This window comes from Mixophyes fleayi, chromosome 11 (genome assembly GCF_038048845.1).
Source record: "Mixophyes fleayi isolate aMixFle1 chromosome 11, aMixFle1.hap1, whole genome shotgun sequence".
In the NCBI taxonomy this organism is placed as follows: domain Eukaryota; kingdom Metazoa; phylum Chordata; class Amphibia; order Anura; family Limnodynastidae; genus Mixophyes; species Mixophyes fleayi.
Window position 1 is genome coordinate 9,824,233 of NC_134412.1, and position 22,358 is coordinate 9,846,590.

At 40.0% G+C, this 22,358-nt stretch overlaps 1 protein-coding gene across 1 annotated transcript; it reads left to right on the forward strand.

The window, feature by feature from the left end:
• Positions 1-379: 379 nt before the first annotated feature.
• On the forward strand, positions 380-9,658 carry LOC142107455 (phospholipase A2 inhibitor and Ly6/PLAUR domain-containing protein-like). The gene is made up of 5 exons (XM_075190890.1): positions 380-437; positions 2,019-2,138; positions 2,795-2,941; positions 6,046-6,186; positions 9,462-9,658. The coding sequence occupies exons 1-5, from the start codon at positions 386-388 to the stop codon at positions 9,656-9,658; spliced, it is 657 nt and encodes a 218-aa protein (XP_075046991.1). The 5' UTR covers positions 380-385.
• The last annotated feature ends 12,700 nt before the right edge of the window (positions 9,659-22,358 follow it).

Genomic DNA, 22,358 nt, shown 5'->3' on the forward strand with positions numbered 1-22,358 from the left:
CTAATTTACACTTACGAATTCAGTGTAAATTGCATCTGACTCTAAAGGAGTGTGCGGGATGGTGCTTAAACGGTAAAAATATACAGATTTATTTAATGTTACTTGGAGCATGTTTTATGTATAGGTGTATTGCTTTGGGCTTTATTTTGGAAAGTTTTGTAGTTGATTTGTTCGTTTCCGTTTGTTAGTTTATGCTTTAGATATTTCAAGAGTTTTAATATTCCTTTAAAAGTGTGATTTATTTTTAAGTAAGAATGAGGTGGAAGCTGTTTCGACACCATCCTGTCATTCTTCATGTCCAAACCTTCATCCTCTATAAAAGTTAATGATTTCTCAGGTGAGGATAAAGGAGTCAGTAGTTTTTTGGGCGATGATTATTTATACCATGAGGTCCGTTCTTGCTGTTGTGTGCCCGTTTTTAGGTCTTATAACTTCAGGTAAGTTTTATTGCATTTTATTTTTATTGTATCTTCTATAAGTATAAACGCTCTCTCTTGTGTTGTATACAATGGCTGTCAACAGCATAACAAATGAACAGTGTATTATTATTAATACAAAATGAATGTTAGGCATTTTAAACAAATACATAAATTATAACCACATCTTATCTAGTAATATAGAGCAACTGTTTCATCGTCATAAATTGTTGTAGCATAAATACTGCAGGTTATTTAGAAATAAACAGGATCGTGCAAAAGTCCTGTAAGCATCTATTGTGATGTTTTGTGATTCATACCACTGATTGACTTGCAAGATGATTTTCTTTAGAAAAATACATTATAGAGCTTTATTTCAAGTGCTGCAGTTTTTCAAGCTAACGTTTTCTTTCCCAAAAAAAAACATTCTTCATTCTATGGGGGTATTCAATTGTCAGCAAGTTTTTTTTAAGACCGCGTTAAGTCATTTTACGCAGTTTTTTTTTTATCATTTTCGAGCGGGTTAACTTTACCTGCAATTCAAATCCATTTTTAATGCTACGTTTTTTGTTCATTAAACGGTCCTCACGCGCTCATGTAGACGGTCTATTGAAAGTATAGGGTGTGCGAGAGGCAGCCGCGTTAAAAGCTATTCAATTGTTTTTTAACGCGTCGGGTTAAACAGGAAAATATGCAGTTTTATCTCGTACCTCTTTGGGGTGTGTTAAAAAAAAAAAAAACCTCTGAAAAGTATTTGAAATCATGTAATAATGTGGAAATAATGTTACACTTATGTTTATCACTAATGCATAACTTGTGTAAGTTGATTTTCTTGTGAAAAAATAATGAAATGAAATAAACATAAGAAAAAAATAAAAATAAAATCACTAATTAATAATATTTATGTATGTTTTTGGTACAAATGTGAATGTAGTAATGTGTTTTGACATGGTATAGATGATTGCATGGTAAAAAATAGTTAAATTAAAAAATATGCTAAAGAAAGTACTGTAATGTAGATATTATCAATGTGTAATGCAATCTAATGTATGGAAATGTATGCAAAATCTTTTTTTTGACCGCGTTAAAACTCCCCTTCACTCCCCTAAAATCTCGCAAACACAATTTTTAACACGCGGAAGCAGCGTTTCCTCTTTTTCAATTGAATTGCACGAGTTTTCCCGCTGTGCTAACTCCAAACGGTCACTATTGCCGACAAAAACCCGCTGGAGATTTTTTTTTACGCTGCGGGAAAAAAGAAATACTCTCTAACAATTCAATACCCCCCTATGTACAGTCTCACAAGGGTTTAATCCTTTTAGAATGCTGTGCTCATTGCCCATTTTCCATAGCCGTTAGGCTCTCAGCTGGAGTCTATTAGCCTGGCTCATTACAAATCAGGAGTACTAAAATTAGATCTAGCAGGTGTAGCTGTAACCCTTTAATATATCCTGTATGTTACAGTTCTTTTGCGTATAAGAAGGTGGTTTACAAAAAACATTTCTGCCAGCTTAGTGAATGTACATTAAACTCCACTCGGTTCAAATTGGTGTGGGAAAAATTGCATTTTATACTTTTGACCAATGACATCTTTTTTTTTAGGGTATTCCCTAATTTGCACACATTGCTCGAGTGACGTTGGACCTTTATGCTTTGGGACATCTGTACCTTGTAATTCCACTAAACATGTGTGCACGTCTTTGTATCAAGTTACAACAGTAGGTAAGCCACAAGCGATATGGTGTTCCAAAAGTATAGTCAGAAGAAAATATATCAGAGGGATAAGAAACTCGCAGCTGTATTGCAATATTTATTGGGGTGCAGTGGAGGGAATTGGATGGGATGGGAGACACTAACTTCCAATGCGGATTACATTGATGCGTTGACTGGGTTTTACCTTCCTAGATAGCAATTTTACTACTGATTATGTGGTATACAGAAACTGCACACCGCTCACCTTTCTCCTCCAAACCAGCCTGCAAACCATCGGACCTCATAGTAATCTGCCAATCATCATCATCATCAGCTGTTTATAAAGTGCCACTAATTCCGTAGCGCTGTACAGAGAACTCACTCACACCAGTCCCTGCCCCATTGGGGCTTACAGTCTAAATTCCCTAACATACACACACACACACACACAATTTGACTAAGGTCAATTTAATAGCAGCCTATTAACCTACTAGTATGCTTTTGGAGTGTGGGAGGAAACTGGAGCACCCGGAGGAAACCCAATAACCAAATTCACCAGTGGCTTGTCCTAGAATTCTATTTGTGGCACCTTCAGACTCCTATAGTTACTGCACAATGTATACAATTAAACAACAGTGTTGTTATGTGGCAGATTGCATTGTCTCCATCTTAGTTATTTCACACAGGATCAGAGGAAAGTATGAAGTTTGTCAGAAGCTGTGAAGAAAGGCGTCTTTGTGGAAAATTGGGAATTATTGGAATAAATGATGGTAAATACAGAATAAGCATCACCTGCTGTGAGTCGGACCGGTGTACACCTTCAATTCCCACTTGTAAGTATGCTCACTGTACATAGTAACATGAATATCCCCCTAATATCGAGCTGAGTATAAACATGGCTTTGTTAACCGAATTCACATAAAAGTCTACGACCTTTAGTGGTTCTTGAGCTATCAAAATGACATTACAGTAGGATTGGTGAGAAATATATATATATACATAAGTAATTGAATAGGATCACAAATTGAAAGAAATGAAATACAAACATGCCTTTTTTGTCCTTTAAAAATTACTGAAAATGTCAATTAAGTAATGAAGAGGCAAACGCAGTATTTGTAGAGGGGGGTTTCCACACCACGCTGCCAGTGGGCGTGACCAGCATGCATGGGGCTGTGGCAATAATATTAGACAGTGCTTGGCTGCTCTCCAACTCTTCCTATCCCTATAATATACATGGGCAATGCTGCGTGTACTACTGTTAGGTGCACGCAGCTCTCCCTTTTCAAGCAGAGCCGTGTGAAGTGGGGGCAGGATCCAGCCACTTCAATTATATAGTGCCCCAGGCTTGGGGTTTACAGGCACTAGGAAACCCCCCTCGGTTTGCCTATGTAATGGGAATAGACCAGAACTTTATATAATATAGCAGTGAGGCTAATGCCCTAAGTACTATAAGTTGGAGGGGTCAGTGCACAAGCAGCCAAATTAAAAATGGCTAAATAGTGGTAGTGATAGTCATCATCATCATTGCGCATTGTTGCACCAGACCTCCAACACTTTCAACAGATAGGCTTCTTTTCATCTCACCCCTACAATACTGCTTGTTGGAGTTTAATTTGCAATAACTACAAACAGGAGACATTGGGCTTCTTATTATTTCAAAAATCACAGTTTTTGCTGTGTAATTAGTTTGTTAGTTTGGAGTATAGCGAGATTAGGAGGTTAGCTATATTGTTCACATAATTGTTCGCTCATGGTTAGGCTTGTTTTAAAATAGTTTAGGATTACATCAGCTTGTTATAGATCAGTGTACCTGGTTATTTAGCCAACAGTAGTTTATTTGTTAAAAATAGTTTATAGAGGTGTATTGGCAGTTTGTGTGTGCAGATCTTCTCAGGCTCGAGAGGCCACAGGACATGTTGTTCTTTTAGAAATATCACACTTGGTTCAAACCAGAGTTTCCCAACTCAAGGACCCTCAACAGCTCATGCATTGTACTTCTCTGTCGGAGAGGGTGAGAACATACTTACTCAGACAAATAGGTTTACTCACCTGTGTATGATTAACAGAATCCTCAAAAGATGACCTGTTGGATACTAGAAGACCAGGTTTAGGAAACATTGGGTAGGTTTAGACACTCTAATTGTTCCTGTATGTAGAGCAGTGGCGAAACTATTGGTGCAGCAGATGTGGTGCAACGGGGCCCATGGAGATAACAGGGCCCGCTGCATGGGGAACCAGTGAGTTGTGGGCCCCAGTTCCCTCCTCCTCGGTTCCCCGCACTCGCTAGTTCCACCTCTGATGTAGAGTTATATCAGGAACTGACATTGATGTGACTAATTTCATCCAAATCCAATTTCTGGATATTTTTAATATTGAGAAGTTTTTGGACAGAGTTCTGGAATTTTTATTCCTTTAAAAACAGCATAATTTATTTGTGCTACAATTTATACCCCAAGCCAAAATATTTGCATTGATGAATCACTAATGAAATGTACAGGAAGCCTGGGCATCAAATAACCTTCTAAGAGAGGGAGGTACAGCATTAAGTAGTACAGAATTAGTACAGAATATACAAGCCATTCAGAGTCTATTAAAGAAATAATTTTACACACAAAACACATTATAAAAAGCAGTTCAATATAGATCATACAATACCAATGAATTTCCAGTCTACCACTGCTTCTGATGAAATTGCAGTGAAACGCATCTGGTACAATATTAGCACTTTGGCTGACATTCTTGGACTCTGGCTATAGAACTATACACATACAGGAGAAGCAAGCTGAAACATGTTCAATATAACAGGACTGCTACGAACAATATTTCAAGAATATCCAACAGACTAAAGATTAACATAGCAACATCACTGGTAGATCATAGCCTGGGTGAAGGACCTACCTTGATGTATCAGTGAGCATATATTATCTCTATTCCTCTGGAGATCGGGCATTAGTACATTTCTCAAGTTGGTAAATATAAGCACAGAAGTGGAAGTTGCTCAATCAATTTATAGGCTCATAGCAGGTGCTTGAAAGGGTGGGGTTATCCTAAAAGTAGCAAACACACACAAAAATCCCCCCAGCACACTGCTACAGCCAGCAACAGACCTGCCATTTCTACTATAGATAATAATGCAAAAGTCATAGTTGCACACATTTGCAAATGTATGTTAAAGCCACCCGCCATTCCACAGCGTTTTTGCTAATAGGGTGGTTCTATCTCTAAACAGTGAGAGGCCCATATATTTGGGCCATACATTTGTGTTTTTAAATTGAGAGTTAACTTACCAAAGAGGTACCCCAGAAGCCTCCAAACAGCAATTCAGCACCAGTACTCCCCCCTCAGCTACTGACACCAACATGCCTCTCAGACAAATACAGAAGTGGAAGTTGCTCAATCAATTTATAGGCTATAGCAGGTGCTTAAAAGCATGAGGTTATCCTAAAAGGAACAAACACACAGAAAGTTCCACCAGCACACTGCTATAGCCAGCAAAAGAACACAAGGGATTTTAACCAACCGATACTAGACCATGCCTTTATGTTGGATATTGTAAGCTCATTACACTAATTTCTGCTGCCGGTGGCTAAAACTACAACTAATTCTAAAAATATATCTATAGAACCGAAGTGCACGTAGCATTGTGCTTTGATGTTAAGGAAACATTTTTTTTATTATGACATTTGTAAGAATTATATAATTTTTTATGTTTATGTTTGAAATAATTTTATATTAATGGACTCTTTTGCTATTTAACATGTTTTTCAGGTGCATATTAATGAGAGTTGTTGTTTTATTCCAATGTAGCACAGCTCTGATTTATATGTATGTATAGTAGAAAAAATTGTTTAGAGTAACTTACCTGTAGGCCCTGCTAGTAGCGGCAGATGAAGAGATTCTGTGACTTATATATTAAAGTGAGATTTCTTTCTTCAAGTACCACCTATCACCAGTTATGAGAATGGATTATCCTGTCCCACCTGTATTTCCTATGCTTCTACGGATTGTTCTACAAATGATAGATTGAACTGCACCGGAGATGAAAAGCATTGTGTCACAGAGAGTACAGAAGCAACAGGTATTCATACGCAAGTATCTAGATTCTAGAATATGAAAAATATACCGCTCATAGTTCCCAAAAGATAGCTGCATAATTGTTTTTGTTTCTTGTTTTTTTAAAAATGTGCTTTAATTACCATAGAAAATATGCATTCACAGAACATTTTTTCTACGTGATGATGTTGCAAGTATATTTTTATGGACTGTAAACGCAAGTATTTATAATACATAGGTGACATTTATAACCATATAAAGTACAGTATATCGGTATATTCAACACTTTCTGACGTCATAACTAGAGATGTTCAAATTATTCAAACTAAATTCAATCAAGTTTGGCAAGTTCCAGGTACAGTCATGATTATTAACCAATACCTGGGGCTAGATTTACTAAACTGCGGGTTTGAAAAAATGGAGATGTTGCCTATAGCAACCAATCAGATTCTAGCTGTCATTCTGTAGAATGCACTAAATAAATGATAACTAGAATCTGATTGTTTGCTATAGGCAACACCTCCACTTTTTCAAGCATGCCGTTTAGTAAATATACCCCCTGGTGTCTAGTGGTTTACTGACCTCCATCTGTGTTCCCATATTGCTCCCATTAATTTTAAAACATTCACTAAACTCATTTAGCCAAATGGATTTCAGTTCACGAGAGGAAACTGCAATGGGCCAATAATAGAACAGGCTTATAGCGATCAGTTTTGTGTCCACACTAAACACTGCTGTCAGAATTCAATGAGGAAATGCAGCTATTCTAGCACCGCGGTGAGCTGTCAGTTACAGCCTCTTGAAGCAATTAGTAATTGCAAATTAACTGGCATACTTTACCGTACAGGCAGCTGAACAAATCAGTCCAAGCAATGAAGCATAGTTGAAAGCTGAAGATTAACGTTTACCAATTTCAAATTGAGTGCAGTAATTTTGCAGTAAAGTTGCAGCTAAATGTACTGTCCTCATAGGCATTCATAGTATGGCCCCAGGTTCCCCAATGAATAAAAGGTGAAGAAAAACCCTCACCAAGCTCTGCATTGAGTATCGTGGGGTCATTACAAACTTTTAGCCTCCTGAGGCGCCAATTGTACAGGATGCAGTGAATGACATAGTGACTGCAGTAGGGGAAAATACTTCCATTCCCTGACCTGTCCCCACTCCTCTCATGTTGTCATGTTCTACAGTGCAGATAGCGGAGCGCTGTCAAATTTCAGCCTAGGTCGGCAAAACTTGACTCAACAACCTATAGCAAAGGGAAAAAAATGCAGGTGGACCAGTGACCCACCCATGGTAGCCCACTATGGGATCGGCCCATGGGGAAGATACCCCCCTGCCCCCAGGTCAGATTGCCCCTGAGTGCAGGCAGGAAAGAACACAATTGAGCCCTATAATTCTGTACTTCTCCGTGCACAACAATTAATGGAGACTGTCTGGTGGCTGGAGATTTGGGAGTGGTGGAAAGTAGAGATGCTCACCGACCCCCGTTAACTGGTTTTGGGTTTGGGTTTGGATCTGGATTAGCTCTGTGTTTTGGTTTTGGCAAAACCACCTTCGTGTGTTTTGGTTTTGATTTTGGATTTTTTAGAAAAAATCCTAAAATATGCTAAAATCACATAATTTTGCTCTTGTTTTGTTCCTACATTATTATTAACCTTGATAACACAAATTTCAAGTCATTTGCAGTCAATTTTGACCACCTCACAGGTCACAATATTATTATCATACACTTTTGGACAAATACTGCAGCGACCTGGCTGGATGGTAAGCGACAGAGCAATGACACAAACACACGGCAGTTCCTAGCACATCTAGGACACATTAGCACACAGCAGTGGCAGAAAAGAAAAATGGGGGTCCGCCCTCCCTCCCACCCTCCGTGATGTTGATCTTTAAAAGGAATTCAAAACTCCCGAGATCCGACGATTCTTTAATACCGAGGGCACACGTTAGTACCGAGCCGACTCTGCTCAGTACTCGGATCCCCTAAGTTCGGGTTTGTTCGGTTTCCAAGGAACTGAGCCTGAGCATCTCTAGTGGAACGTCTCAAGTTGTCAGTCAGGTGTTGAAAAATTTGTTTCTGTCTCCTCTAGAATGGTGCTGCTTGAGACATGGTTCTTATCTCAACGCACGTAAAGAGTAGCCCAGCCAGTAACCATCACTGAAACCAGGCATAATGTAGTATAGGTGTAGATGTCAGGTTTACTTTGCTTGTCAATGCCAATTTGTTTTTTGTTTTGTTTTTTTACTATCAAAGTGTTTTAATATGTTCATAAAGTGGTACTTTGTATACAAGACTCAACTTGTATTTTTTATAGAGTTCCTGGTTTACTTTGGCTTTAATTGACATATGGCATTATATTTTACATGGATACAATATGTAAATAGGTGGCATGATGGCACCTTAGCTGCCTTACAGTGATAGGGCCACAACCTTTATTCTGACCAAGACATTGGGTGGAATTTGTATCTTTCACCTGTTTCCTCCAGTCGCTCCCATTACCTCCCACAGACCAAAAATATACTGGTAGGTTATGAAATGAATCCTAATTGATGCAGTGTGGGGTGTATGCTAGTTTGTGTAGCGTACATGGCGTGAAATTGCTCTTCCCATGCGGGCGCATGCATATGGTCGTATGCAGGTTTGGCGTGATTAAGGTGTATTTATGCAAACATGGCTCATGCAGACCTGCAGAACCACAGATGTGTACATGTTATCTGCATATGCATTGTCTATTGCACCCTGTAGGGCAGGTGCAAGTAAGCTTTTCTAAGAGTAAGTTAATCATGTTTTGCATCCATCAGCCCCATGTGTGGTAAATAATTTAGACTGTTAACTCCAGTGAGGCAGGGACTAATATGAATGCTTAAACATTCTCAGTCAATTATTAAGTATGTTAAGTGTAATATGTTGGTGTTACATAAATAAAGCATAATGATACTAATACTAATCATCATTTATTTATATAGCGCCACTAATTCCACAGCGCTGTAAAGAGAACTCATTCACATCAGTCCCTGCCCCATTGGAGCTTACAATCTAAATTCTCTAACACAGAGAGAGAGAGAGAGAGACTAGGGTGAATTTGATAGCAGTCAATTAACCTACCAGTATGTTTTTGGAGTGTGGAAGGAAACCAGAGTACCCAGAGGAAACCCACGCAAACATGGGGAGAACATACAAACTCCTCACAGATAAGGCCACGGTCGGGAATTGAACTCATGACCCCAGTGCTGTGAGGCAGTATTACTAATAATATGCACTTAATATTGATATATTAATAACTTTTTTTCTGTTAGATGGAAGTGAGTCCTTCAAAAGTGCTGTCCGTGGATGTGCCAATGAAGGTTACTGTGAGATGGGAAACCGAAGTTTTCAGTCCGGTAGTACGAAACTAAAGGTGGAAGTGACATGCAACAGAACAGACATGAAAGTGAATTCTGCTTTAACTCTTCTGGGATTCGCTATTGTTTCTATATTATATGTAATAAAATAAGTATTAATACTTTAAATATCCCAAAAGGATATTTATTGATTTGGGTCGTTATTCAATAATAGATGGGAATAAAAATCATTCCAGCCCCCTCTTCTCTGTAAGGGTTCAATAACACTAGTTTAACCGTGCCAGCCAGGCACCCCTCTGGTACAAGCCAATAGCTGGGTGTTCCAGAAATTTCAGTTAGTATATCTAATCAGATGTGCCCATCGATAAAGCGCATCACAGTAAAAAAAATTGGAAGGGAGCAGTTCTGTAGGCCCTTGAGAGTTGTAGTTCTATAAGTTGCAGTGACTTTGAATTGCATGGCTTTACTGCTGTTGTCGCGGATTGGTCTATCATCCAGGAGCATCCCAACAATGGCAGGAGTACTTGTAACAGTAAATAACGTAGTCTTAGAAAATTAAAGACTCAGACATGGCCCTCCAAAGAACAACTCTTACAAGTGTTAAAGGAAAATTGACAACATAACATATACACCACACACACAGTGATAGGTAAAGGCTTAGACCATGGCCAATATTTGCAAGTACAGTACTGGTCCCACTTATGGTTGTAATAGAATAGTGCCAAAGTGAGTGCAAAGGCTCATGCATCTTCCAAAACTACTTAAGCATCCCCATCTAGGTCTAAGTATAGGTCTAGCAACTCCAAAATAGACACAACATCTAAAAATCAGGAGAACAATGAGGCTGAAGAACCAAATGATCCTGCATGTTATTGAGATGAGAGATTGTGACACTTGAGGGCAGCTTAGATTCTCTCTTCCTCGATCTCTCAATCAGCTGGAATTGTGTAGATTTCTAATAATTTATAAATTGTGGCTACTACTTTGGAAATTGCTATGCTAAAGCTGGAGTGGAGATTGATGATAATGGAAATAATGATAAGGATGCGTGTGTTGAGCTTGAACAAGTTGATGAGGCTGACACTGATTGTGTTACACTAATAAAGCAGTCTCCAGTACCAGCATATGTCATTATTCTGCCCGGTCAAGAAACAAACGGATCCAGATCTGTGTTTGGAAATTTTTCAACATTGATACCATAAACCAAGGCACCTATTCCCATATAGTTACAGGCAGTCCAACATTCTCATTTATATTAAGTCCTGCAAAGTTGTGGTTGCAACTCCTCTAATACAGTTATGTCTTCCTGAAAATAGCCCTTGAGATCTAGGGAAGCTAAACCTCTGCTCCAGAGGGGAAAATGAAAGAGTTAGCTTTCTCTACAAGTGGGTGGGAAGTTACAACTTGTAAACAACAATTGATAGAAACTTCCTTTGCAAGAGGAAGTGGAAATATTTGACTGATCAATCTATTGCATAGCAGATTACCAACTCACTTGAGAACGGGTGCACAGGGCAAAGAGGTATAAGTGAATTCTAGAACACTTAGAGGCTAGGAAAGGGAAGGAGGAGAGGTGGGAAGTGAACTAAAGCAAGCTGAATCATCATTGTTAGCAGTGGATCTGGATCCAATGTGGAGGCTTCATAAGGAGTTATAGACATGATGAACACACAATTATTTATTCTGTTGTAATTCATTGATTTAATCTGTATTAATGCAAACCTGGCCACAAAGTGTTTGACCCTAAATCTGGAAAACTTCTAACCTAAACTCAGGAGTACTGGTTTTGAATCAAAGTAATCACTTACTGGCCCACAGCAGACTACATGGTTTAGGCCAGATTATTCTTTAATAGATTTGGTATCTCAGAAAAAACATGTACCTTAGAGATGTCAAAAGCTTGAATCGAACACTGCTTCCTGAGCTCGAGCTTGGCACACACTTACTGTACATTAACTACATGCATACCGCCATTTCCCTCCCCGAACCGCCCCTGGAATTGTAGTCTGTAGTAGGGTCCTTTGCGCTCGAAGATGAATTGGACTTTGCTGTCCTCTCTCACATGTGGTTTGTTTCTGGGCATGCGCAGAACGATTTTACACAAAATACGGTACATATTGGCATTTACTTTCCTTAATGAATAAGGCCCTTTGTGTCTATCTTATAGAGTAATATATGACATTCATCACACAGTAAGGTATTTTCAGGTTTGTATCCAATTTACTTATAACTTCATTGTGCCTAACTTAACTATTTGCCTATCTCACCTACTGCCCAAAGTGTGAGGAGGCCCCAAAGGTCTCTTGTTAACCATTACAAACTGCCCCCAGCTGCAATTTGACTGTTGGAGAGGTGAGTCACACCAAAATCATCATCATCACTCCACATATCACTTGTCGCCTTCCTCTTCCTATAGTTATTAACATGTACAAACCCCACCACAGAGCAGAATGATTTGACACCATTGTTTCAAAGATCTAAAGTAATCTAAAAATATAGAAATATAGAAAATGTAGAAATATAAGATACTCAGATACCAAGGGCTTTTGCAGTCAGAGAAATAGAGGACTCCAGTTGCGGCTTGACTCTCTCCACTGATAGTCAAACAGAGGTTTATTGAGTTTGCTGGGACTTGCAGTTCAGAAACATGGACCATTCCTGATACAAAGTTACTGATTGAAGACAGTGAGAAAAGTCTCATATTTTGGGTAAAGAAAGAAATGGCTCAGTGGGACAGTCATAGTAGAGGTCTTGCTGTGAATCATCTGACTGGCTTCCTTTTTAGCACATTTCATATTGCAACAGGCTTGATGAAGTCCATGAGAAAAGTGTCTCTATAGTTACAGCAAATGTTCTAGCTTGGTAGCTCAGTCAGCAGGTGATCTGTTAGAGTTTATAAAGGTTCACCGGTTCAAATTCCCAACAAGGCAACATTTACAGCTTTTTTAATTTTCCTCCAGGCCCCTTGATGGCGTTGATAAAAGACACACTGCAGCTTATGTCTTGTACTGGCTCATTGGACTAGTAGCCAGGTTGCAGTCTATGATGTTGGAGGTCCCAGTTTGAATCCCCAGACAGGCTTGATTGATGGTGTGTCCTATGTTTAGCCTGCTTGGGGAGCTGGTTATTGGGTTCTCTCCTTGTAGTGGTGATGTGTTAATTTGTTCATCTAGTGTTCTTTGTTCTTTAAAAAAAAACTTGGCTGTTGTGTATAAATGTACAACAGCCAATGTATGAAAAGAGATGTCTTTCTTACATTGTTAATTTACCGTTGGAATACTCTTTTCTCAATTTTGATTAGAACTCTCTGTCAGTTGAGCTCTTTACTGCTTGCATCAGGCTGATTGAAGATACTGAGAAAAGTATAAGTTAGATCAGTTTAGTAGTGAGGTGTCCATGGACAGTCATAATAGAGGCCCTACTTTAAATTCAGAGTGGCTTCCTTTTTAGCAGATTTCATGTTGCAACAGGTTTCATGAAGTCCTTGATACAATACAACAATACAACAATACAACAATAGCATTCTAGCTTGGTGGCGCAGTAGTTAGGTGATCTGTTTATAGCTCATATGTATTCCCTTGTTTGAATCCCCAGCCTGGTTGCATTTCCAGCTCTTTTGATTTTGCTCCAGGTCCCTTGATGACATTGATAAAGGCCCACTGCCGCTCACATCATGTACTGGCTTGGTGGCTCAGTCAGCAGGAGATGTGTTTATAGTATATATGTGTTCTCAGGTTCAAATCCCCAGCCAGGTAACACTTACAGCTCTTTTGATTTTGCTCCAGGTCCCTTGATGACATTGATAAAGGCCCACTGCTGCTCACATCATGTACTGGCTTGGTGGCTCAGATGACTAGTAGCCAGTTGCTCTTCTGTCAGTAGATGACCAAGATCCTGCTTCAAATCCCCTCTTTGTACATAAATTGGTACACTTGGCTGATTCATTACATTGAGAAGAGTCTTCCTATGTACCTGAAGGATGGTCTGTCTGTGTTCACATTGATGGCATAAGTTGGTGGCTAAGCAGTAAAGTGCTCAACCAACAGAGAGATACTTTGTAAAAGAGTGCACACTAAGAAAGAAATGTACTTTTGAAAAGTTGGCTGTTAGTTTCTTTAGAAACCCCCACCAGCCAGGTTTTTAAATAATGCTAGACAAGTATATTAATACATCATCACTTCAAGGAGAGAACCCACTGAGCAGGTATGATGACAGAGAAACCACCAAACCTGTCTGGGGATTCAAACCAGGACCTCCAACATCACAGTCAGCAATCTGGCTACTAGTCAACTGAGCCACCAAGCCAGTACATGATATGAGCAGCAGTGTGTCTTTATCAATGACATCAAGGGACCTGGAGCAAAATTAAAGGAATTGTAAATGTTACTAGGCTGCAGATTTGAACCTGTGAACCCATATAACCTATAAACCAATATCCTGTTGACTGCACCACCAAGCTAGATGATATTGAAAGACTTTTCTCATGGACTTCATCAAGCCTGTTGCAACATTCAATTTACTAAAATGAAGCCAGACAGGGGATTCAAACCAGAGACTGCTCTGTCACTGAAAGTAAAGAATCTGGCACCTAACCTGATGAGCCATTTTTGCACACTGAGAGTTCTTTTAAAGTTTGCTGGGACTTTCAGTTCAGAAACATGGCCAATTCCTGATACAAAGTTACTCATTGAAGACAGTGAGAAAAGACTCTGAGCTTTCTCAATGAGCAAAAATGGCTCAGCAGGTTAGTCGCCAGGTTCTTTACTTTCAGTGACAGAGCAGTCTCTGGTTTGAATCCCCTGTCTGGCTTCATTTTAGTAAATTGAATGTTGCAACAGGCTTGATGAAGTCCATGAGAAAAGTCTTTCAATATCATCTAGCTTGGTGGTGCAATCAACAGGATATTGGTTTATAGGTTATATGGGTTCACAGGTTCAAATCTGCAGCCTAGTAACATTTACAATTCCTTTAATTTTGCTCCAGGTCCCTTGATGTCATTGATAAAGACACACTGCTGCTCATATCATGTACTGGCTTGGTGGCTCAGTTGACTAGTAGCCAGATTGCTGACTGTGATGTTGGAGGTCCTGGTTTGAATCCCCAGACAGGTTTGGTGGTTTCTCTGTCATCATACCTGCTCAGTGGGTTCTCTCCTTGAAGTGATGATGTATTAATATACTTGTCTAGCATTATTTAAAAACCTGGCTGTGTGGGGCTTCTAAAGAAACTAACAGCCAACTTTTCAAAAGTACATTTCTTTCTTAGTGTGCACTCTTTTACAAAGTATCTCTCTGTTGGTTGAGCACTTTACTGCTTAGCCACCAACTTATGCCATCAATGTGAACACAGACAGACCATCCTTCAGGTACATAGGAAGACTCTTCTCAATGTAATGAATCAGCCAAGTGTACCAATTTATGTACAAAGAGGGGATTTGAAGCAGGATCTTGGTCATCTACTGACAGAAGAGCAACTGGCTACTAGTCATCTGAGCCACCAAGCCAGTACATGATGTGAGCAGCAGTGGGCCTTTATCAATGTCATCAAGGGACCTGGAGCAAAATCAAAAGAGCTGTAAGTGTTACCTGGCTGGGGATTTGAACCTGAGAACACATATATACTATAAACACATCTCCTGCTGACTGAGCCACCAAGCCAGTACATGATGTGAGCGGCAGTGGGCCTTTATCAATGTCATCAAGGGACCTGGAGCAAAATCAAAAGAGCTGGAAATGCAACCAGGCTGGGGATTCAAACAAGGGAATACATATGAGCTATAAACAGATCACCTAACTACTGCGCCACCAAGCTAGAATGCTATTGTTGTATTGTTGTATTGTTGTATTGTTGTATTGTTGTATTGTATCAAGGACTTCATGAAACCTGTTGCAACATGAAATCTGCTAAAAAGGAAGCCACTCTGAATTTAAAGTAGGGCCTCTATTATGACTGTCCATGGACACCTCACTACTAAACTGATCTAACTTATACTTTTCTCAGTATCTTCAATCAGTCTGATGCAAGCAGTAAAGAGCTCAACTGACAGAGAGTTCTAATCAAAATTGAGAAAAGAGTATTCTAACGGTAAATTAACAATGTAAGAAAGAAATCTCTTTTCATACATTGGCTGTTATACATTTATACACAACAGCCAAGTTTTTTTTGAAGAACAAAGAACACTAGATGAACAAATTAACACATCACCACTACAAGGAGAGAACCCAATAACCAGCCTCCCAAGCAGGCTAAACATAGGAAACACCATCAATCAAGCCTGTCTGGGGATTCAAACATGGGACCTCCAACATCATAGACTGCAATCTGGCTACTAGTCCAATGAGCCAGTACAAGACATAAGCTGCAGTGTGTCTTTTATCAACCCCATCAAGGGGCCTGGAGGAAAATTAAAGAAGCTGTAAATGTTGCCTTGTTGGGGATTTGAACCTGTGAACCCATATAAACTATAAACTATAAACAGACCACCTGCTGACTTCAACATCTCTGCTAGTAGAGCACATGGGTACTAGTCCAATGACCCAACACAGTATCTTTAGGAGACTTTTCTAAATGTCACCAAACATGTGGAACATCCTAAGTACTAAAATGATACCTGTCTGCAGATTCAAACTTGGGACTCTACCATCACTGGTGGAGGTTTGTTCTCAATGTCACAAGCCATCCTGGTGCTACCTTCATGGTCATGGTCATAAGAGAGAACACACCTAGAGTTTCTAAAGAAACTAACAGCCAACTTTTCAAAAGTACTTTTCTTTCTTAGGTTGCACTCTTCTACAAAGGATCTTTCTGTTAGTTGAGCACTTTACTGCTTGCCACTAACTTATGCCCTCAGTGTGAATACAGACAGACCATCCTTCAGGTACATAGAGAGAAGCTTCTCAATGTAATGAACCAGCCAGGTGTACTGACCAATGTACAGAGAGGGATTTGAACGAGGACCACAGCCATCTAATAACAGGAGAGCACCTGGCTACTAATCATCTGAGCCACCACTAGCTGTACACTAACAAGGTGATTTTTTTTAATGTCTTGAACTAGTCAGGTGTAAAATCCAAGGTACAAAAGCTACTGCTGTTTGTGGATTTGAACTAAGAGCTCAATCATCTCTACAAGCAGAGAACCATGTTACTAATCATCGGAGCCAGCCTAAGTTTTTGTGCATGGGTGCTTTTCAGTGTCATAATTTATCCTGGAGCATCCGGCAAGGTTGTTAAAAAAAAAAGAAGTCTGTCTTAGGGTTCAAACCAGAGACTCCATCATTATCTGTGAACAGAGAACCTGGATGGAAGTCTACAGAGCCATATTGGCTGCTAGTTATATTAGGAGAGATTATGCTCAATGTTATCAACCAGCCTGGAGCAACATCCATGGTACTAACATAATGCTGTCTGGGGGTGCATAAAATAGGACTTCGAAATCTCTGCTAGTAGAGCACATGGATATTAGTGCAGTGTCCCAGCACAGTATCTTTAGGAGGTAAGACTTTCTAAATGTCACCAAGCATGTGCACAATCATAAGCACTAAAATGATACCTGTCTGCAGAATCAAACCTGGGACTCTACCATCACTGGCAGCGGCTTGCTGGGCCAGCTAATGTACTTTTCTAAATCTCACACACTAGCCTGGTGCAATGTTCATGATAGTAAGAGAGAACACACCTAGGGATTCAAGTAACAAGCTCCACCATCACAGCCAAATGACTACCTGACTTCTAGACATCTCCACCATATCCAGGTGAGTAATGGGTTTCTAGACAACTAAGCTACTTTTTGCCATCAGTGTTTCTGGATATTTTTCTCAGTTTTATGAACCAGCCTGGTGCAACATTCAAATTTCTAAAGATGAAACCTGCCTTAGGACTCAAACCTAAGAACTCTTACATTGCTGTTAGTAGAGTATCAAGCTACTAGTCCACCAAACCTGCTTATTTGTTATGTTAGTGCAGAGACTTTTCTCAATGCCATCAATGAGCCTAGCTTCTAAATGTCAACAGACACTAATGCAACATCCAAGATACTAAACGGACATTTACCTGCAAAATCAAACCAGAGCCTCTACTACTGCCTGTGAATTCATCATCACCATTTATTTATACAGTGCCACTGATTCCCCGGCGCTGTACAAAGAACTCATTCCCATCATTCCCTGCCCCATTGGTTTAAATTCCCTAAAATACATACAGAGAGAAACACTAGGGTCAATTTTGATAGGAGCCAATCAACCTACTAGTATGTTTTTGGAGTGTGGGAGGAAACCCACGCAAACACAGGGAGAACATACAAACTGGATAGCAAAACGATAAAACACAATATTCAAATCCATATACAGTTTCCGATTCCCCTGTGGGTGTGCGCTTACCCCACTGGATCAAACAGCAGACATGTAAAAGAAGCAATAATCTGCAGTGTATCCTTACAGGACGGCCGTAACCACGCTCCACGCTCCTATAGATCACCAGGGATAGCGTCTCACTGGGTCTCGGATCGCCAACTGCCTACTTGAACTCTTTTTCATGGTCCTCAAACAATTAATGAACAATGTTTGCAGTGTGACAGGATGCATTATCCTGCTGAAAGAGGCCATTGCCGTCAGGGAATACCGTTGCTAGTAAGGGGTGTGCTTGGTCTGCGACAACGTTTAGGTTGGTGGTACGTGCCAATGTAAACTCTGCATGAATGAAATGGCCCAAGGTTTCCCAGTAGAACATCGCCCAGAGAAACACACTGCCTCTGCCGGCTTGCCTTTTTCCCACAATGCATCCTGGTGCCATTTCTTCTCTAGGTAACCAACGCACATGCACCCTGCCGTCCACTTGGTGTAAAACAAAACGTGATTCATCAGAGCAGGGCACTTTCTTCTATTTCTCCATGGTCAAGTTCTGGCACTCACATGCCTGTTGTAGGCCCTTTCAGCAGTGGACAAGGGCTTCCTGATACACAACCCACATTAAGTAAGCTGTGATGCACTGTGCATCCTGACATCCTTCCCCAGCAATATCTTTTCCAGTACTAAGTGAGAAAGTGATTCTCCTTTGTTTGTTTTTTTGTTTAAAACTTGAGGCAGGAAGGCGGGGAAGGTTTGGGGAGAGTGGGTTCTGATACAGTATGAGACAACATTTCAAAAGCTATTCTAACAAAAATAATTTTAAGTATATAATGGCATTGCCCGAAATAGCTGTAAAACATCCAAGTAAAATGAGGTAGTTTATGTGTCATGAAGGATCCTGTCCTATACCATCATGAGGAGGACCCGGAACCTGGGAGCTGGTTCATTAAAGCAGCCGAAGATGACGGGAAAGAAGCTCCTGCGCATTTCAGGCCATCTTCGGCTTCTTTAGTGAGACAGCTGCAGAGTCCCGATGCGCCAGAGAGAAGTGGTCCGTAGTAGAGTATAATAACAGCAACTAAATTATGCAAATAGGGAAGCGCTAGATATATAGCAATAATGGTATTTATTAAAATATTGTATCACATTAAAAACCAATGTAGCTAAATATACAGTAAAACATCAAGGAATGCATTCATTAATAATTAATTAACCCTCAGCTTGGAGTAGCCAATTATAACAAGATTGAAACCAGGCTGATCAGCGTCCAAAAATGGACTAATGGTATTAAGGGTTAATCCCCTCATGCATGATATTATACGTGCAATTTCTGATGGGTTGGTTATGCGCATAACATAATGAGATCCATTATATGGACATCCTGTGATCACATATAAAGGCTTATATAAAAAAGCGAACAGTGAGCAGTCCACGCATTCCAGTGATTGGATTCAGAAATCTTTGTGTCAATATATGGTTAGTAAGACACAATAGTAACCAAAAGTAATGGTGATGGGTTAAATCATGGACACATATCACATCCAACTTCTATCAGACAAGTCCCATGGACATCAAGCTTGTATTAGGAATAACCATAAAACTTAGCTTGCAGGAGTCTTCTGTGTGCACACATGCGCTGCAGCAGCCTATAATCCCGGGGAGCGGATGCAGTGATGTTTGTATGCCGCTCACCACCCTCTCGTTGTAGGGTCGGAAATTCCGGACGTAGGGTCTCTGACGCGTTTCTCTGTCACAGCTGACGGTTTCATCAGCGGTATCCTCTGCGGTATACGCATGGCCGTATTCAACTACAAGCGGATCTGAGGAAATGTCTCTTGTTGAATACGGGACTATTTACACACTGCTTTGACTTGGTGACACAATACACTGGAGGATGCATCAAATACATATGTGAAGTGTTCAGTCCCAGAAGAACGCACAGAAAACAAAAAAATATTCAACGATTGCCACCTATTAATAATGAAGTCATTAATGAAAAAACATTGAAAAAGTCTTTTTTTTCATTGTTTTTTTCATTTTTTCCCCCCATGCAATACACTTATTAAGATGTTATGAATGTCTATGGTACATAAAATGCATTTTTACAGTTGCTCCTGATTGCAAACACATGTTCTAGCTGTATACACAGCCGTCATCACTAGTAATCGGCACTGACCCTAGATCTGTAGCTGGTGCAAGTGATACGACTGAAAATCACAAACCTTAGAAATGCCCAAAGCTTTAATCGGACAATGCAGCATGCCCTCAAGCTTGGCACTCCCTTACCGTACATTGACTATTTGCATACCCACCTTCCCCTCCCAGTTCCGCCCATGACATTGTAGGCTGTATTAAGGGTCCTTTGCGTGCGAAGATAAAATGGACGTTGCTGTGTTCTCTGGCGTATGGACTAGTTCCGGACATGCGTAGAGTAATTTTAAGCAATATACGGCCCGTCTGGTCATTTACGTTCCTTGATGTGCCAGCCCTCCCAGTGTTTGTTTATGTTATGTTGACAAAACAGAATACACCGCTGATCAAATCAAGTCCATAATAGATGAGGCCACACCCATTTTGATTGTCTGCTCTGTCCAATGAAATCTGTTCTGTTGTCAGAACAGATGGACTTCAAATGCGTGTTATGAGGCTATGGGTGTTGTCCATGGAGATCAGCTTCCACACTGCCCACTGTGTCCATGTTTTTCACTGGCAGTCAGCAGCAACAAGAAAAATTGAGACGCTGCACACTGTGGGTTGTAGTATTTTTAGAGTCATAATATAGAATATATATATATATATAACCAGATAATTAAGCCTATAGGCGCTACGTGAAACACCAATAAATACAAGTGTGAGCACATAATATAGAATATATCCTTATTTTCATAAATGTAATAGGCAGCTTCTTCTCTTTAGAACATTTGTAAAAAAGATGAAAATAAAGAGAGAGCGCCAACACATAGTATAACTCTTAAAATACACTTTAAATAGGTGGAAAGGTGCCAATGGAGCCTTGCACCAAAGCAATAAGAATAATGAGCTTATCTGGTATGGATGATAATACAGGATCTTCGAGCTTCCAAGGAGAAGATTCACTCCAAGCTATGACTCATAAAAGAAAATAGCAGCACATAGTGTAATACATTCCACAGTATGAACAAAGAAGTAATTCATCATCCAAAAATGTGTTCACATAGAAAACAAGCAAGTGTCCGTACATAAAAATCATAACAACAAGCGTATCTGTAGTCCCCCAAATTAAACATTTCTCTCAGGATCCCCGGCAAGATGAGGATAAGAAAAGTACCAACACGACTACAAGTGGAAGATACAGTTCACCATCCTGACGTGCTTCGTCAATCATGACTTTCTTAAAGGGTATCTCCATACTGTGACAAACAAGGTTTAAATAGTCTGTGTTTCCCAATCACATGGATGCCGGCGTTGTATCTCGTATGGCCACGCGTCAACTTACGGTGACAAGGTTGGAAGCATAGCATTGTCCAAAATGATTTGGTATGCTGAAGCATTAAGATTGCCCTTTACTGAGAAACAGCCCCATACCATTATCCATTCTCCTCCAAACCAAAGTTTACATAATGCAGTCATGCAGGTAACGTTCTCCCGGCATCCGCCAAACCCAGGCTCGCCCATCTGACTGCCAAACAGAGAATCGTGAGTCATCACTCCACAGAACACGTTTTCATTGCTCCACAGTTCAGTGTTGGTGTGCTTTACAGCTCCATACGACGCTTGGCATTGGTTTTGATGATGTGAGGCTTGCATGGAGCTGCTCGGCCATGGAAACCCATTCCATTTAGCTCCCACCGCACAGTTTTTGTGTTTACATTAATGCCATTAGAAGTTCAGAACTCTTCAGCTATGGAATCAGCAGAGCGTTGGCGACTTTTACACATCATTCACCTTAGCAGTTGTTGACCCAGCTCTGTGATTTTATGTGGTCGTTTACTTTGTGGCTGAGTTTCTGTTGTTCCTAAATGATTCTGCTTTCTAATATGGATCTTTTGGTTTTGGATCTGTATTAATTTTCTGTTGTGGTTCTGGTTTTTGGATCTGTATTTTTTTTTTTTTTAAATGCTATAAAATGCTAAAATCACATAATTTGGCTCTTTTTTTGTTCCTACATTATTATTAATCTCAATACCATTAATTAACAGTCATTTCCAGTCAATTTTTGTTAAGTGACAAGAACACTGCTACCCCTCCTGTTTCTGTATGAGCAATGGCACTGAGCAATGTCACTGGAGAATGGAGAGTGACAAGAACACTGCTACCCCTGTTTCTGTATGAGCAATGGCACTGAGCAATGTCACTGGAGAATGGAGAGTGACAAGAACACTGCTACCCCTACTGTTTCTGTATGAGCAATGGCACTGAGCAATGTCACTGGAGAATGGAGAGTGACAAGAACACTGCTACCCCTCCTGTTTCTGTATGAGCAATGGCACTGAGCGATGGCACTGGAGACTGGAGAGTGACAAGAACAC

Excerpts from the sequence above, each read along its gene's own strand:
- LOC142107455 (XM_075190890.1), top strand. The coding sequence starts at position 386 with ATGAGGTCCGTTCTTGCTGTTGTGTGCCCGTTTTTAGGTCTTATAACT. Across the intron at positions 2,942-6,045 it reads TACACCTTCAATTCCCACTT|TACCACCTATCACCAGTTAT; the intron begins GTAAGTATGCTC and ends TCTTTCTTCAAG. Across the intron at positions 6,187-9,461 it reads AGAGAGTACAGAAGCAACAG|ATGGAAGTGAGTCCTTCAAA; the intron begins GTATTCATACGC and ends TTTTTCTGTTAG.